Source organism: Canis aureus, chromosome 17 (genome assembly GCF_053574225.1).
Source record: "Canis aureus isolate CA01 chromosome 17, VMU_Caureus_v.1.0, whole genome shotgun sequence".
Taxonomy (NCBI): Eukaryota; Metazoa; Chordata; class Mammalia; order Carnivora; family Canidae; genus Canis; species Canis aureus.
This window is the reverse complement of record NC_135627.1, coordinates 14,878,417-14,895,351: the sequence shown is the minus strand read 5'-3', so window position 1 is coordinate 14,895,351 and position 16,935 is coordinate 14,878,417. Positions and strand designations below refer to the sequence as shown.

The window sequence follows — 16,935 nt, the reverse complement described above, 5'->3', positions numbered from 1 at the left end:
GTGATTCCTCAAGAAATTAAAACTAAAACCCTCATATGATCCAGCAATCCCACTTGTGGGTATATATCCAAAGGAAATGAAATCAGGCTTTCAAAGAGACACTCCCACATTCATTGCAGCATTGCTCATGATAGCCAAGGTGGAAACAATCTAAATGTCTGTGGCTGAGTGAATGCAGAGAGAAAATGTGGTATATACATACAATGGGATATTATTCAGCATTAAAAAGAATGAAAGTTCTGCCATTTGTAACAACATGGTGAACCTGAAGGACATTATGCTAAGTGAGAACAGAGAAAGGCAAATACTACACAGTGTTGCTTATATGAAAAATCTAAAAAAAAAATTCGAACTCGTATAGAGTAGAAAAGTTGCTGCCTGGGGCTGGATGGAGGGAAGAGGTTGGTAAAAGTGTATACATTTTTAGCTATAAGATGAAGAGGGTCTGAGAATCTATTTTTTTAAAAAGATTTTATTTATTCATATGAGAGACAGAGGAAGAGACAGGCAGAGGGAGAAGCAGGCTCCCTACAGGGAGCCCAATGCAGGCCTCGATCCCAGGACCCCAGGATCATGCCCTGAGCCAAAGACAGATGCTCAACCACTGAGCCACCTAGGTATCCTGAGGGTTTGGGAATCTAACATATACCGTGGTGACTAGAGTTGATAACACTGTACTACATAATTGAAATTTGCTAAGAGAGTAGAAGTTAAATGTTCTCACCAAAAAAATTTACCTGATACGCAAATACTTCACTAAATATTAATGAATACTCGATAAATGGAAATCAATAAAAAGGTATTGCTTACTTTCTCTGTCTTGGAAATCTACTTTGTTTGGCTTCTATATAAGGTGCTCTCTATTTCTCATCATTCCCCACATCATCTTCACTGGCTCTACTTTCCACCCCTGGGTGAGCTGCAGCACCAATCATGTACTGATTGGTCACTCTACACTACCGGTTAGCTCCTCTTCCTTTTTAAGCCTTTATGCTAAGATGTTCAGCTTTTTCAATCCTCTCCTTTTAGCCTACAGACTTTATGTTCACTCCACTAGTGCTAGTGGACCTTGTCATTTAAGGATGTCACAGTCAACTTAAGCGGTCCTTTTAACATCAGTCTCATTCTTCTTGAACTCCATCTTCAACCCCAAAGCACACTAACATGTTTTATATTCTATTAAGGCTCAAAGATGGAAACCTTCAAGCCATCTTTGCCTCCTCCCATCTCCAGCCTTCCTTTCTAGGCTGTCTACCACAGTCACAATGCAATCTCGCACCACATTATTCCAGCGATGTCCTAACCAGAGTTCCTGTTTCTAGTCCAATCAATCTACCTTACACAGTCATCAGCTGGATGATTAAAACTAAGCTGACTGTGCACATCTTCTGTTGATCAGCCTTTCAAATGCCCTATCACCTACAATTATCGTCTGCAATTGTATATTCTAAATTATGGGTTCCTCAGATAACATTCTGAAGAAGAAAGTAGAATAGTGCTTGCCTACAACAGTTGGAGAAATTGGGAAAAAGCGGGGAGTGACTATTAATGGGTACGTTTTCTTTTCAGGGTATTGAAAATACTCTAAAACTGACTATGCTGGCAATTAAAAAGTTCAGAAAATATACTAAAACCCATTGAATCATACATTTTAAAGGGGTGAGCTGTATGCCAACTATCCCAATAGGCTGTTAATAAAAAGTTGATGAGAGATGTGACAGGAGTTATGGGTTACACAGGAAAATGATGTCCCCTCAAACCAACTAAAAATTACAAGTAATAAAAAAGGAAATTACAAATTGAAAAGGTCTTACAGTTCAAACTAAATTTTGATCACAAAATATCTGCTTACAGGAGGTTAGCACAAAGGCTGTTCTAAGCTAACAGTGAAATATGCAATGGTCTATCAAGATCAAAATTTTAAACAGAAGAAAACTAGTAACATTTAGTTCTGACTTCCTGACTGACTAGTCAGGATTTTTGATCAATGTTAGACACTCCTTGAGATGTGATTTTATACTTGAAATGAACCTAGAAGACAAATCAGTGAACACTTTAAAAATGATTAGATAATATTAAACAGCTACACTTTATGTGATTTTAACTCTTTTAAACATAAAAGTATGATTTGCTTGATGCTTTTTAGTTAAGTATCAATTTCCACAAAAATTCACATCAGTAATTATTATTTATGAAATAACTTACATCATGTTATATACAGTTTATTTAACAGAACAGAGATAGGTTACCAAAATGCTACATGAAAGTAGATCAAAATAGTATACCTTGTAGTTCCCAGACTTTCAAAGGCGTCATTTCTTTGTTACTCTCAATCAGGTATTTTTGGAATGCTGTCAGATTATCTCTAAGATCTGAATATCTTTCTCTGTATTAGAATATTAAGTTATGTTAATTATTGTCACCTACTACAAGCAGTATAATTTTGAAATTAACTCTTTCAAATAATTAGATATAAACTAACTGTTCACCAGGATAATACAGCATGATGCAGCTATGTCCACAGAACTTAAAAAAAAGAGATGTGTATATGCACTTTTTCTTTAATTTTATACTTTTTTCAATATATAAAACAAAATAAAACCAAATCTAGAGGGATATACTCTTGATTGTTAACATGTTAACATTAACTAGAAGGGACCCAAGGGTTAGGGCAGAATTATTAGCTTTTATTATGTTCTATACCTTTTAGCATTTGATAAATTACAAGCTTTGCTTTTATAATTTAAAACAAAACTATTTTATAAGGAAAACATCGATGCTTCCTATACAATCTTAGGATTTACTTCTGAAAAGTTCCATCTTTGAAACTTATAAAAATCTTCAATAGGATCATTTTGCCTAATGTTAAACACACCCTGGTATCTTTTTTGAGACTGCAATATAATCATGTAGCAGGAATGACATTTTACTACATACAGAATCTCAACTGTAGCTTCTTTCTTCTCTCATGAAATCAAGATACGTGCCATTTCAGATTTAAAAAGAATTCTCTTAAAAAAACTTTACCACCAACACAACTTACAAAACACATTATTTTCAACAGTAAAGAGAAACGATTTTAAAATGCTAAATAAAAAATATACAGAACCATATACATGGAAATGCATTAATCTTATAATTAACAGTAAACACAGTGCTGATACACAATTTTATTACATGGAACCACATTTTAAAAATGAATCAAGACTGACTACAACTGAATTCAATTAACTCCTCCTTTCTCAATATTTTAAATTACAGAACATATAAAGTTTATAAGAGCTATACGTTGGTTTTTATATTTAACTATAATCCTAGTAATTTTCACTGCTAAAATTATTTATGTAACTAGATAAAAATACATTATTCATATAATATCTCAAAGCAAAGGGTTTTGTCTAAATCAGTTGAGTCACTGTGTAAGAACTAATTCTGAGTACTTCCTCTTTTAAAAACTAATATCCCAGGGCTCCAAAGGCTTTCTGTAGGATGTACAATTTATTCCAATAAAAAGGTATGTTTAAAAAATAATTAAAGAAAACTGTGGATTCCAAGATTTTGAGACAGTTGACAATGGAATAAAAATGTATTGCTATCTACTAAATAAATACTTTACTTGGAACGAATCTGTTTTATACATTACATTCCTAAGGCCACTAGTATGCCACTGGGTCAATTTACTTTAGAAATATAACTCTGTCATCTGTATCAATTAAATTAGCACAGTTTCCAAAAATGTTCTCTTGCTCTGTAACAGTATCTCTGCACCAGAGAACTGACCTTAGTGTCCTTTATAATACTTAGAATATCAAGCAAAAATTAAAGCTATTAATAAAAACTATCCTTTACCTTTAACTAATTTTGCCTTTGTAATGAAACCACAAATTTTCCTTCTTGTAAATAAGGGAAAGCACATAAAATGACAACAATCCCCATACGTGAATATTCAGAGAGCACTCACCAACCATCCTATTCTTGGTCTTCAATCAGTGATGCAAGGAAAAAAAGGGGGTGGATACAACTTTAATTTCTGAACATTTACTTATACATGTATATGAAATTAAGACCAGATGTTAAAAGGTTTTTAATATGACAGTCTGCATACAGAAATTTAAGAAAATATTTTTTCTTTTGAGGCACAAAAATCTTATTTCATGCTAATGATCCAATACTAACCATAATTTTCCTAACCCAGTAGGCCAGTAAAAGATTCTATAATTTTTTTGTTTTTTGACAAAGATAACTTTGATTATTTCCAATTCCTATTTTTCTAATCAAACTCATCATACTGTGAAAATTATGATTATTTTACTATTGTGTTTTGCATTAACCATGTATTATTTCTGTAATAAATAAAACCAATTACAGGTACATTACAAGAACATAAAACAGACACCAGCACAGCATACTGAGTTCCTTCAAAAACAAACTTAAGAGCACCGCAATGCCACTTCATTTCAATTCAGACTCACTTTAGTTTCTGGAAGAGAAATCCTTGAACTTCATTTATCTCAATCTCATCCTTTATAGTAGCATTGGTCACTGCTGTTTCAGAAACAAAAACAAAATATTTTCAGACTGGGAAAGAACTAGGTTGTCAAAAATTAGAATGCTATAAATTCTTCGTTTTACCTTGTTTTTCTTTCATGGACCAGCCCACCACTACATGTACATGCGCATACTTGTATTTCTGAGTGTGCTCTCTTTTTAAACAGGCCTGGGTCATTAAATATTTAACCAATGCTTTATAGATTATTTCACAGTCAAATTCTATTTTATAACCAGAATGATAAACCAAGGTGGCTGCAACAAATTCTTTAGCTCTCAATCCAAGCAAGCACTCCAAGCCCTAACAAATATAGGCATGCTTGCATGTTTCCAATGCTTTAAAGACAGAAAATCTTTAGAAAGACACTAAAAAGAACATAACATGTTACTGTCATTTCCCTTCCTTCTCACCTCTCCTCTACTCAACAAATAACATACAGGGTGGTAAAAGGTACTTGGGACCACAAGAACTCATGAGCCCTTACAGCCTGGGGTAACTCTCCAAGTGCGCCAGGGACCCTCCAGTACGCTCCCCTTCCCTCTCTCCTCTGAAGGCTCACACCCACAGTACTATAGCTAAAAGCCCTGGGTGCCCTGATCCAGTCTTCCTTCTCCCCCTTTTATCCTTTCATCAGGCTGCTTGCTATGATGTCTGATTCCTGCCAGACACACATGAAGAAGAGAGACACAAAAGACACAAATGCCACTTGGTGGAGAGACAAATAGACAATTTTAATATAGTGTGTAAAACTTTATGAAAGAAAGCACAGAATATATGGAATATAGAAAAGAGGAAAAATCACTCTTGACAAAGCAGCAAGACAGCCAGCCATCTCAGAAGTACTGATGGCCAGATAGGAGTTTTAAAAGATTAGTAGGCCTTTGATGGGAGAAGAGTGGGAAAAAGGAGGAAGGTTTCAGGCAGAGGGAACAGCAGATGCTAAGGGACAGAAGTACTCTAAAGAGGTCATAAAGGCTTAAAATGAAGCCAAACATGGAGGCATCCAGGGAACAGAACATCATTCTGTACGGTACATTAGTGCTGAAGAACCAGAGGGTACAAATGAGAGGCAGAGGGAGAGAGAAGGCAGAAAAAGGGTGGAGTATAAAAAGCTTTCTTTGCAATGCCACAGTCCTGGAATTTACGAGGGGGGGGGGGGTTATGCAGAGCCTCTGAGGGATTTTAACCAGTAGAGTCACAAAGTCAGATTTTCATCGTAAGGCATCCAACCCAAAAGCACCGTAAGGGATACTGATTCATCTACTTTGGGTAGTGGGGAGGACTCCAGAACAGAAGGCCAAAGATCAGAGAGGCCAGTTAGAAGCCTGATGCACGGAAATGGAGGGAAAAACAGAACTGAATAAAAGAGTGGCAACTAGAATGGAGAAAAGATCTATTCCAAACATACGTTAGTGGGTGAAGGCAGAATTTAGTGTGGAATATAGATCACATGTCATGACTTGTCTTTTTACATTTTTTTTCACCTGACTTTTTAAAAGAAAATTCCAAGCTCAAGTATAGCTAGAAAATGCTTTATGTTACTATCATGACAATTAGATACATTACACAGCACTGTAAAGCTGCGTATAAGCTATATAGAAATACACAAAATCTGAATGTTATTACTCACACTATATAATTCCAGTAACTCTAACTGGCAGGACTTTTTTTTTTTTTTAAAGATTTTATTTATCTATTTATGGGGGGGGGGGCAGAGACACAGGCAGAGGGAGAAGCAGCCTCCATGCAGGGAGCCCAATGTGGGACTCGATCCCGGGATTCCGGGATCACGCCCGGGTCGAAGGCAGGCGCTAAACCGCTAAGCCACCCAGGGATCCCCCCTGCTTTTTAATTTTTTATATATTTTTTAAGATTTTATATATCTAGTTATGAGAGACAGAAAGAGAGAAAGAGAAGCAGTAACTGGCAGGACTTTACAGTAATACAGATCTTTATTTGAAGCACTTTCAGGAGGAGTGGCCAGGGCTAGGTCTGTGATCAGAGCAAAGCCTTTAGGACTAGATCCTGAATAGAAAAATAAAGTTAAAGCAGAAGCCACAGAGGAGAGCATATAAAAGAATGAATTAAAAACTCTTAACCTCCTGGGTGGCTCAGTCTTTTGGGCGTCTGACCTGATCGCAGCCCAGGTCATGGTCTTGAGGTCCTCGGTTTGAGCCCCACGTGGGGCTCCCCTCTCAGCTCAGCCTGGCGTCAGCTTGAGATCCTCTCCCTCTACCCCTCCCCTTGAACTCGTGCTCTCTCTCAAATAAATAAGTAAATCTTAAAAAAAAAAAAAAAAAAAAAAGGTAACTCTTAACCAAGAATCATGTATAAATAAATTTTGGATGAACCAGGTAATAAAAAATTTTCATAAGAATCTGAAAACTAGTTTCTTCAGGTCTCCTCAGTCCTTTACCTAAAGCATGCAGTTAGTGCATAACCACAGACAGACAGGGGTTTGCAGATCACAGATCTAATCAATCCACTTCATCTAAACTAGCAATTTATAGGCCTCTCCCCATCCTACTTCAAGAGCAGCAGCAGCATCCTAACTTTATCATAAATACATGAGACAAAGCTTCCTAAGACTGCGTGTTGCCAATAACTTTCTGAGACACTGACCCACACTGACACCCCCCATTACTGCCAGTCCCCCAACCTCACCCCTATCCCCAGGCTGGACTGGCTGGGCACTCCTGGCTGTCCCTACAGCTATGACCAGCCTCATCTACTGCCTCAGCCTGCCTTGCATAGGTTACCATTTTTTATTTATTGCTGAAAATGAATGGGGAGTCACCAGATAAAGCAAAACAAGATGCTTTTTCCAATTTAAAGAAGTTCTTGAGAGCACAATATCAAATATATTTCTTTCAGATTAAAATCAAATTCTAAACTAAGGAGAAACAGGTCTACTCCATCTCCAGCTTCAAATTAACATGTGTAAGACTATAGTCATTAAGTTTTCTTAAAAGTACGCAAGCCTGCCAATTTTTATTCCACTCAAGCACAGACAGTAAACTTACTTTTGACTTGGGTATCATCCAAAGCTTTGTATTCTGTACTTTTAATTGCTAGCTCCACACCGTAGCCAGATAAGTACATTTTCTGTGAGACTGGTTTCTGTTCCAACACAATTTAGTTTTTAAAAAAGAGAAAATATTTTGTTAAACAACTTCTTTTAAATTCAGCACATTTGTGTATTAGGACATTAGGGTAAATTATTAATATCTTTTTTTAATCACTGTGAAATATTATTATTTGGGGGCTATTTATACTCTAGATAGTATATCAAGGACCCAGAATTTGGTTGATTACCATGTCCTTACTTTCTAAAAACCTTGTCATGGCTCTAATGTTTCAATTTTCTTTTTCTTTTTTTTTTTTTTTTTTTAAAGATTTTATTTATTTATGATAGTCACAGAGAGAGAGAGGCAGAGACACAGGCAGAGGGAGAAGCAGGCTCCATGCACCGGGAGCCCGATGTGGGATTCGATCCCGGGTCTCCAGGATCGCGCCCTGGGCCAAAGGCAGGCGCCAAACCGCTGCGCCACCCAGGGATCCCTCAATTTTCTTTTTCAAAGAAGAAATACCTGTCCTTTTTGTTATACTATGGTAATTTCCCCATTTCTCCTATGAGTTAATGAACAGAGGCTCCAATATAATCAAGTTTCAATAAAACTGTGAACCTATAAATAAATAAATAAAACCTTTCACAGTGAACTACACAAGATTTGCTATCCAGCAAATGCTATTCACTTGCTAATTATCTAGATGTAGAACTAGTGTTACCAAAAGTGATACTGAAGAGAAGAGGTAAAAGACATTAAAAAAAAAATTGCAGTTTTGAACAACCTGATTAAGTTTTTCTTCAAGTTTCTCAATGATTAAAATATACCAAATGCCAAAAATCAGTATCTAATCTTGCAACAAGGGCAAAAATTGCCTAAAATGGAATTGTCTCCAGTACTGATGATCAGAATTTTAATATCTAATTTTCTCCTTTCTGTAATGGGCAAATACAAAATGTACTTCTAAAGATTACCCCATCAAGGAAGAGAACTCACCACATTTTTTCAAATGGTAAGCAACCTGGATAAATATACATAATATTTTTAGAGGATGTCTAAGGTTCTTTCAAGCTTCCAGCGTGAAATTCTTTTCAGTTCTGCTACAATCATCATCATTTGGCACATCCTTTCATGGCTTAGGAAACAGTTTAACCTAGTGCCCAGGAAACATTCCTGAACATTCTGTGCACCTCTGCTTACTCAAGTTTGCAAGAGGGCAGTTTTGCAATCCTACATGATAGAGAAGAGGTAAAGACTGGAGGGAAGGAGAGCCTCAATAGTGTATTACTCTTTTTACTCTCTTCTTTCCTAACTTGTCCCCCGCCCCCGTCCACTACAACCTTAAAAATATGTCCAGAGTGACTATTCCTGGGCTGTTCTATTTCCAAATAAGATGATATAAAAATTAATTTCAGATATACAGAGACATATTTAACACTGCCACCCACATGAAAATGTAATTTGCTAATTTCTCAGGCACATGCTATAATGAAAAATAGCATGAGGAGACTGGGTTGCTTATAATTATGGTCATCTGAAAAAGTTGAAAATATTTTAGAGTTTTCACTTTCAAACAGGTCAATTTAAAAATGCATCTTGACTATCCACTAAAAAGACAATCAGCAGGTAGAGAAGCAAATCAAAGCTCCAAATCTACATATTTTGTTACAGTCCGTAAAAGAAATATAATTTCACAAAACCAATTTCCATTATCAATTCTGAAATATTAGCTCCTCAGAAATAAATGTTTATTAAATTCATATTTACTGTCTCCATTTGAAAATGTATTAATATAAAATGTGAACTGTAGTCTAATAAGTTTGGATTTGCAAACCAAAAATGCTCATAGGCTAAATCAACCAGTGAGAAGAATCTTTCTTCATTTTTCTATTTCTTCTCTCCCCATAAAAAGGCATCTGTTCCAAAGGCAGCATAAGCAACTCCATTTTATTAGAATTACATGTTGACTAGATTTAAAATATAACTCTTTTGAATGTACAATATATCATTCATTAAAAAGGTTATAATTTGATGTGACAAAGTGACAGTCAGCTAGTATGATTTCATAGTATATTTAATGGTCACATACTCCAAAAAATAACTTGGGACACTAATTCTCAATAGATGAGCATCCTCTCGTGTAGGGTACATTAGAATCACTTGGGAGACATATTTAAAAAGATAAACAGTAATTTGATCTCCCACTTCCATTCCTACCCTGATATAATTGACATAAACACTGTATTACTTTAAAGTGTAAGACATAATGATTTGATAGGTCTAGACAATAGGAAATGATTACCACAGTACATTTTGTTAACATCTATAGCTTATTTTTTATAGCTCATTTTTTTTTCTTGTGGTAAGTACTTTTAAGATCTCTCAGCAACTTGCAAATATGCAATACAGTATTATTAACTATAGTAATCTCAGAACTTTTAACAGAAAGTTTATTCTTTCCACCTTTACCCATCATCACCACCTCTCATTACCGCCAATCTGTTCTGTTTTTTGTTTTTCTTTAGGTTCCACATAGAAGTGATATCATGACATTATTTGTCTTTCGTGGTGGAACTTACTTCAATTAACATAATGCCCTCAAGGATCCATCCATGTTGTCATACACAAAAGGCAGGATTTCTTTATTTTTAATGATATCATCCCTTTGTACACAGAAACATTTTCTTTACCCATTTATCGACTGCAGAACACCTGGGCTGTCCTCAGGTCTTTATTATGGTAGGTAATGCTGCAGTGAACATGAGAGTACAGATTTCTTTTCAAGTTTGTGTTTTGTTTCCTTTGGATATACACCCAGAAGCAGAAACACACAATCACATGGTGGTTCCTTTTAAAATTTTCTGAGGAACTTCTATACTCTTTTCCATAGTGGCTACACTCCCAACAAAAGTGCAAAAGGACTGCCTTTTCTCCACATCTTTGCACCCTTGTCTTTTTAACAACAGCAATTCTAACAAGCGTGATGTGGTACCTCACTGTAGTTTCTATTTACATTTCCTCATTAGCAATGTTGAAAGCCTTTTTATGTACATGCTGGCCATTTGCATGTCTCCTTTGGAAAAATATCTATTCAGGTCTTTTGCCCATTTTTTCATCAGATTTTTTTTTTTTTTTGCTACTGAGTTGTAAGAGATCTTTATATATTTCAGATATTAAACTCATCAGATAAATGATTTACAAATATTTTCTCCCATTCCATAAATTGCCTTTAGTTTTGTTAATGGCTTCCTCTGCTGTCCAGAGGCTTTTTAGTTTGATGTAGTCCTACTTTATTTTTTTCATTTATTTTTCACTGCATTGCACTTTATTTTTGCTTTTGTTGCCTTTCCTTAGGTATCAGTTCAAAAAATCACTGCCAAGACCTTGTCAAGCGGTTTTTCCCTCAGGTTTTCTTCTAGGAGTTTCATGGTTTCGTATTTTATGTTTAAATCTTTAATCCAATTCAATTTTTGTGAGTATTATAAGAGGGTTAATTCCATTCTTTTGCATGTGGTTATCCAGGTCTCCCAGCACCATTTAACTGAGTATGGTGGCTCTCTTGTTGAATATTAGTCGACCATATATGCACGGGTTTATTTCTTGGCTCTCTCTTTTTTTTTATTGGAGTTCAATTTGCCAACATATAGCATATCACCCAGTGCTCATCCCGTCAAGTGCCTCCCTCAGTGCCCGTCACTCAGTCACCCCAACCCCCCCACCCACCTCCCTTTCCATTATCCCATGTTCGTTTCCCAGAGTTAGGAGTCTCTATATGTTCTGTCACCCTCACTAATATTTTCACTCATTTTCTCTCCTTTCCCCTTTATTCCCTTTCACTATTTTTTTGTATTCCCCAAATGAATGAGTCTATATAATGTTTGTCCTTCTCTGACTTATTTCACTCAACATATACCCTCCAGTTCCATCCACATCGAAGCAAATGGTGGGTATTTGTCATTTCTAATGACTATTATTCCATTGTGTACAGAGACCACATCTTCTTTATCCACTCATCTTTCCATGGACACCGAGGCTCCTTCCACAGTTTGGCTATTGTGGACATTGCTGCTAGAAACATTGGGGTGCAAGTGTTCCGGCATTTCACTACATCTGTATCTTTGGAGTAAATGCTCAGCAGTGCAATTGCTGGGTCGTAGTGCAATTCTATTTTTAACTTTTTGAGGAACCTCCACACGGTTTTCTAGAGTGGCTGCACCAGTTCACATTCCCACCAACAGTGCAGGAGGGTTCCCCTTTCTCCACATCCTCTCCAACATTTGTGGTTTCCTGCCTTGTTAATTTTCACCATTCTCACTGGTGTGAGGTGGTATCACATTGTGGTTTTGATTGGTATATCTTCTCCCATTCTGTAGGTTGTCTTTTAGTTTTATTGATTGTTTCTTTTGCTGTGCAGAAGCTTTTCATCTTAAGTCCCAATAATTCATTTTTGCTTTGGTTTCCCTTGCCTTCATAGATGTATTTTGCAAGAAGTTGCTGTGGCCAAGTTCAAAAAGGGTGTTGCCTATATTCTCCTCTAGGATTTTGATGGATTCTTATCTCACATTTAGATCTGTCATCCGTTTTGAGTTTATCTTTGTGTATGGTGTAAGAGAATGGTCTAGTTTCATTCTTCTGCACGTGGCTGTCCAATTTCCCAGCACCATTTATTGAAGAGACTGTCCCTTTTCCAGTGTATAGTCTTTCCTGCTTTGTTGAATATTAGTTGACCATAGAGTTGAGGGCCCATTTCTGGATTCTCTATTCTGTTCCACTGATCTATGTGTCTGTTTTTGTGCCAGTACAACACTGTCTTGATGATCACAGCTTTGTAGTACAACCTGAAATCGGCATTGTGATGCCCCCAGCTCTGGTTTTCTTTTGGCTCTCCATTCTGTTCCACTGATCTCTATATTTTTTATTTTCTAAAATTCTACTAATTAACATATAGTGTATTATTAGTTTCACAGGTAGAGGTCAGTGATTCATCAGTTTTATATAATACCCAGTGCTCACTGTATCACCTGCCCTCCTTAATGCTCATCACCAAATAACCGCACCTCCTCACCCCTCCAAAAACTCTCAATTTGTTTCCTATGATTAAGTCTCTTATGGTTTCTCTTCCTCTCTGATTTCATCTTATTTTTCCCTCCCTTTCCCTATGCCCCTCTGTTTTGTTCCTTAAATTCCACATACAACTGAAATCATATAACTGTCTTTCTCTGACTTATTTCACTTAGCATATTATCTTCTAGTTCCATCCACATCATTACAAATGGCAAGATTTCATTTTTTGGTGGCTGAGTAGCCATCAAAATGATCTCGATCATTTACTATCAGTTGAGACACGATTTGTGACCCAGTATGTGATCTATTCTGGAGAAATGTTCCATATGCACTTGAGAAGAATGTGTATTCTGTTGCTTTAGAATAGAATGCTGTGAATATATCTGTGAAGTCCATCTGGTCCAGTGTGTCATTCAAAGCCCTTGTTTCCTATTGATCTGCTTAGATGATCTGTCCATTGTAGTAAGTGGGGTGTTTTTCCGTCTTGTCCAGAGAAAAACAGATGAACTTGAGAACGAAATACTAATATGGCAACAACAACCCCAGAGAAATATACACTCAACAAATCAGAAGAGGAACACCTGGGTGGCTCAGCAGTTGAGCGTCTGCCTTTGGCCCAGGGCATGATTCTGGGGTCCTGGGATCGAGTCCCACATTGGGCTTCCTGCATGGAGCTGCTTCTCCCTCTTTGTCTTTCCCTCTCTCTCTGTGTCACTCATGAATAAATAAATAAAATCTTTAAAAAAATCAGAAGAGATGTGAAACAAAAAAAAATTGAGAAAATATGATCAGACAGGTGAACAGAAGAGAGCAATAGTATTTTGGACTGTTAGAAAACTAGATCCTAAAATTGTAACAAAAGAAAACCTTCTATGTCTACAAAAAAAATTAAATACAATGAAAGGATAGAATGTAACTATAAAAAATGAAAATTAAAAGACAAAAAAAAAAAAGAATATGAACAGACAGGTGAACAGAACAGAGCAATACACTATGTCCTGAGTATATTTGGTCAGTTTGTTAGAAGAAATGATATCTCAAACTTGTAAAGAAAGAAAAACATAAATATACAAAAATAAAGTACTTTGAAAGGATACAATGTAATCATAAAGATGAAAATTTAAAAAGACTAACAAATCAGGAAAAAAAAGAAAAAAAGAGAAAAAAGTGAATATGATCAAACAGGAGAAGAGAACAGAGACATACACTAGATTCTAGGTGTATTTTTGGTCTATTAGAAGAAACTGCATCCTGGGGCACCTGGGTGGCTCAGCTGGTTAAGCATCTGCCTTTGGCTCAGGTCATGATCCCAGAGCTGGGACTGAATCCTGTATGGGGCTCGAACCTGCTTATCCCTCCGCCCCTCGTCTTGCTTGTGCTTTCTCTCTCTCTCCCTCAAATACATAAATAAAATCTTAAAAAAAAGAGAAAATGCATCCCCAAATTGTAAAGAAAGAAAAAGATATATGTACAAAAATAAAATTAAATATAATGAAAGGATAGAATGTAAATGTAAAAATGAAAATTAAAAAAGATTTTTTAAAAAGTTGATAAAAACTTGGTTGGGAAAGGAAAGAAAAAAATTAAAATTGAAAGACTAAAGAATTGTGGGGGAAAAACCCTCATGAATTATATGCGATATTCCCCTAGTGCTGGAGCTTTGCAGTTCTCTGTGATCAGTAGATTTGGTCTTGGCTGGATAGTGGTGCTTATCTTCTAGGGGAGGGACCTGTTGTGCTGATTCTCAGTGTCTTTGCCCCCCCATGGGACTGCACCACCCTTGTCAGGGAGCCAGGTGAGGTAATCTGCTCCAGCTTGCTTATTCGGCTTTTGTTCTCCAAAGGCTTTCCTCACAGCTTTAGAGGATGAGTGAAAATGGTGACCTGTCAGTCTCCAGGACCACTCTTCAGTACTCCCTCAGGGAAAAGCAGTCACTCCTTTCTCCCTGGGCTCCATTCGAACTCTGCTTACCCAGCCTATGACTGAGCCTTTCCATCATAGGCACGTGACCCCCATTCAAGTCTCCAAGCCCTGCAGACCCTTTTGAGGGAAGAGGGGTTCTTGCCGTTCTGCCATTTGTTGGGCCCCTGCTTGGAGAGCAGTCATGATTACCGTGTGTCATTCACAGTTTATGGCAACCTGGAGCTGAAAGCTCACTCCTCGGCTGTTTGTTGCTGGCTTCCCCTTTCCGATGCTTGGGAACTCTAGGGCACTCAGGCACTCCCAGCCTTTCTGTGACCCTGAGGATCCTGAGACCACACTGTCCCACCTAGGATTTTGACCCACTTCATCACCTGAACACCTTTCAGGCCAGGACATGCCTCACTAAAACAGACTTCTAAAAGTTCTGAAAGTTCTGATTTGGCACCTGACTGCTATTACCACTTTCCAGAAGCAGGCTAATTGAGGCTACCTCCTGCCATGGTTTATATTCCCATATATTGTCTCAGATTTATTTCTCTGCACCTCCTACCTTGCAGAAAGTGGGCACTTTTCTACTTGTAGAGTTGCAGCTACTTTCTTCTTAAATCTCCAGTTCACAGGTGTTCAGAATGATTTAGTAGCTATCTAGCTGAATTCCTGGGACCAGATGAAACTAAGGTATTCTACTCCTCTGCTGTCTTGGGACTCTTTCAGTAGTTGTTACTTTTCATTCTGTAGCAATTCTGAGGAAACTGAGACTTGGGAGAGCCTCATACTGGTAAGTGGCAGTACTGGGTTTATCTGATTCTAAACTTCTTCCCTCAGCACAGAAGCCCATCTCCCATTCTTTAGGCTAATAAACTGAACTACAAATTTCAACATGCTCACCTACTAAACACGTTTCCTTTTCCCAGGTGAATGCTTAGGTGATCTATATATTTTTATGCCAATACCACAGTATTTTAATACTATAGCTTTGTAATATAGTTTGAAATCCAGAAGCATGATGCCTCTAGCTTTGTTCTTCTTTGTCACGATTGCTTTAGAGTTTAAGCTACTGCAATTAAAATATATTTGTATAGAACAGACATCTATATTATTGGAACAGAATATAGAGTCTAAAAACATACATGCCTATATGAAAACTTGGCATATGATGGCTTAAAATACTCAACTGTTCAATAAATTATGTGAAAACCAGTAATTTTCCATATGGAAAAACTAGAATTGTATCCCTAACCTGCAGCATATTCAAATACATTCCAGATGGATTAAAACCAAAACATAAAGATTAGCCCTTTATTATTATAAGAAAATACAGGAAAATGTCCTTATGATTTCGTGAAGGAAACTATTAGAAATATTGGATTAATTTGACTACATCACAATTATTACTTGCACTGAACCAAAGATGTCATAAATAATTTTTTTTAATACCAGAAGACCAGAAATACTATAGAAGATGTTTGCAAAGTATAGAAGATTAGTATTCAAAACATATTTTTTAAAATTTGTCGATAAGAGAAACCCAAATTATCCAATACAAAAACAGGTAAAGAATATGTATAGCAATTAACAACTATATCTATAATGCTTTTATTAACTTAAACATTAATATGCAAATCACTAACATTTCATTTTAAAATACTCTTTCCATGTTCGGAATATAGTGGTAAAATAAGCAAAGTCCTCCTTCTAATGGTCATTATGTTCTAGTATATTTGTGTGAGTTTGGTTGTGTGGGGTGGGAGGAATGGTGTGGAGGTATGAAATAAATAAAGCTTGAGATATACCAATGGGTACTATACAATCATTAAGCCAGAATACTACATAATAAGAGTGTGATAGCAATGTGAGTTTGGAAGAGTGGGAACACAACATATTTGACCAGAAACTTGAATAAAACGGTAGTCAGCCATCCAAAGAAACAGTTAACAGCATTCTTATGCAGTGCTTCATATTTTGAACTAATAAATACTATCAGTATATCAATTAAATTAGATTTCCTCATCATAATACATTTTCATTAAAAATAACTGTATTTAAAGGGGTGCCTGGGTGGCTCAGTCAGTCAAGTCTGACTCTCGATTTTGGCTCAGGTCATGACCTCAGGGTTGTAAGGTTCAGTTCCATGCTGAGTGTGGAGTCTGCTTAAGATTCTCTCTCCTTGGGCACCCTGGGTGGCTCAGCAGTTTAGTGCTGCCTTCAGCCCAGGGCATGATCCTGGAGACCCTGGATCGAGTCCCATGTCGGGCTCCCTGCATGGAGCCTGCTTCTCCCTCTGCCTGTGTCTCTGCCTTTCTCTGTGTCTCTCATAAATAAATAAATAAA

At 36.8% G+C, this 16,935-nt stretch overlaps 1 protein-coding gene across 3 annotated transcripts in view; it reads right to left on the bottom strand.

Annotated features, from left to right (window-relative positions):
• The window catches only part of UGGT2 (UDP-glucose glycoprotein glucosyltransferase 2), a 184,242-nt gene that overhangs the window by 128,278 nt on the left and 39,029 nt on the right, over nucleotides 1-16,935 (bottom strand). For all 3 annotated transcript variants that reach the window (XM_077855168.1, XM_077855166.1, XM_077855167.1), the window contains exons 6-8: nucleotides 7,573-7,669; nucleotides 4,473-4,545; nucleotides 2,286-2,386 (exon numbers count right to left, since the gene is read on the bottom strand). In XM_077855168.1, coding sequence (XP_077711294.1) covers nucleotides 2,286-2,386; nucleotides 4,473-4,545; nucleotides 7,573-7,669 — 271 coding nt within the window. The remainder of the gene's footprint in view (nucleotides 1-2,285; nucleotides 2,387-4,472; nucleotides 4,546-7,572; nucleotides 7,670-16,935) is intronic.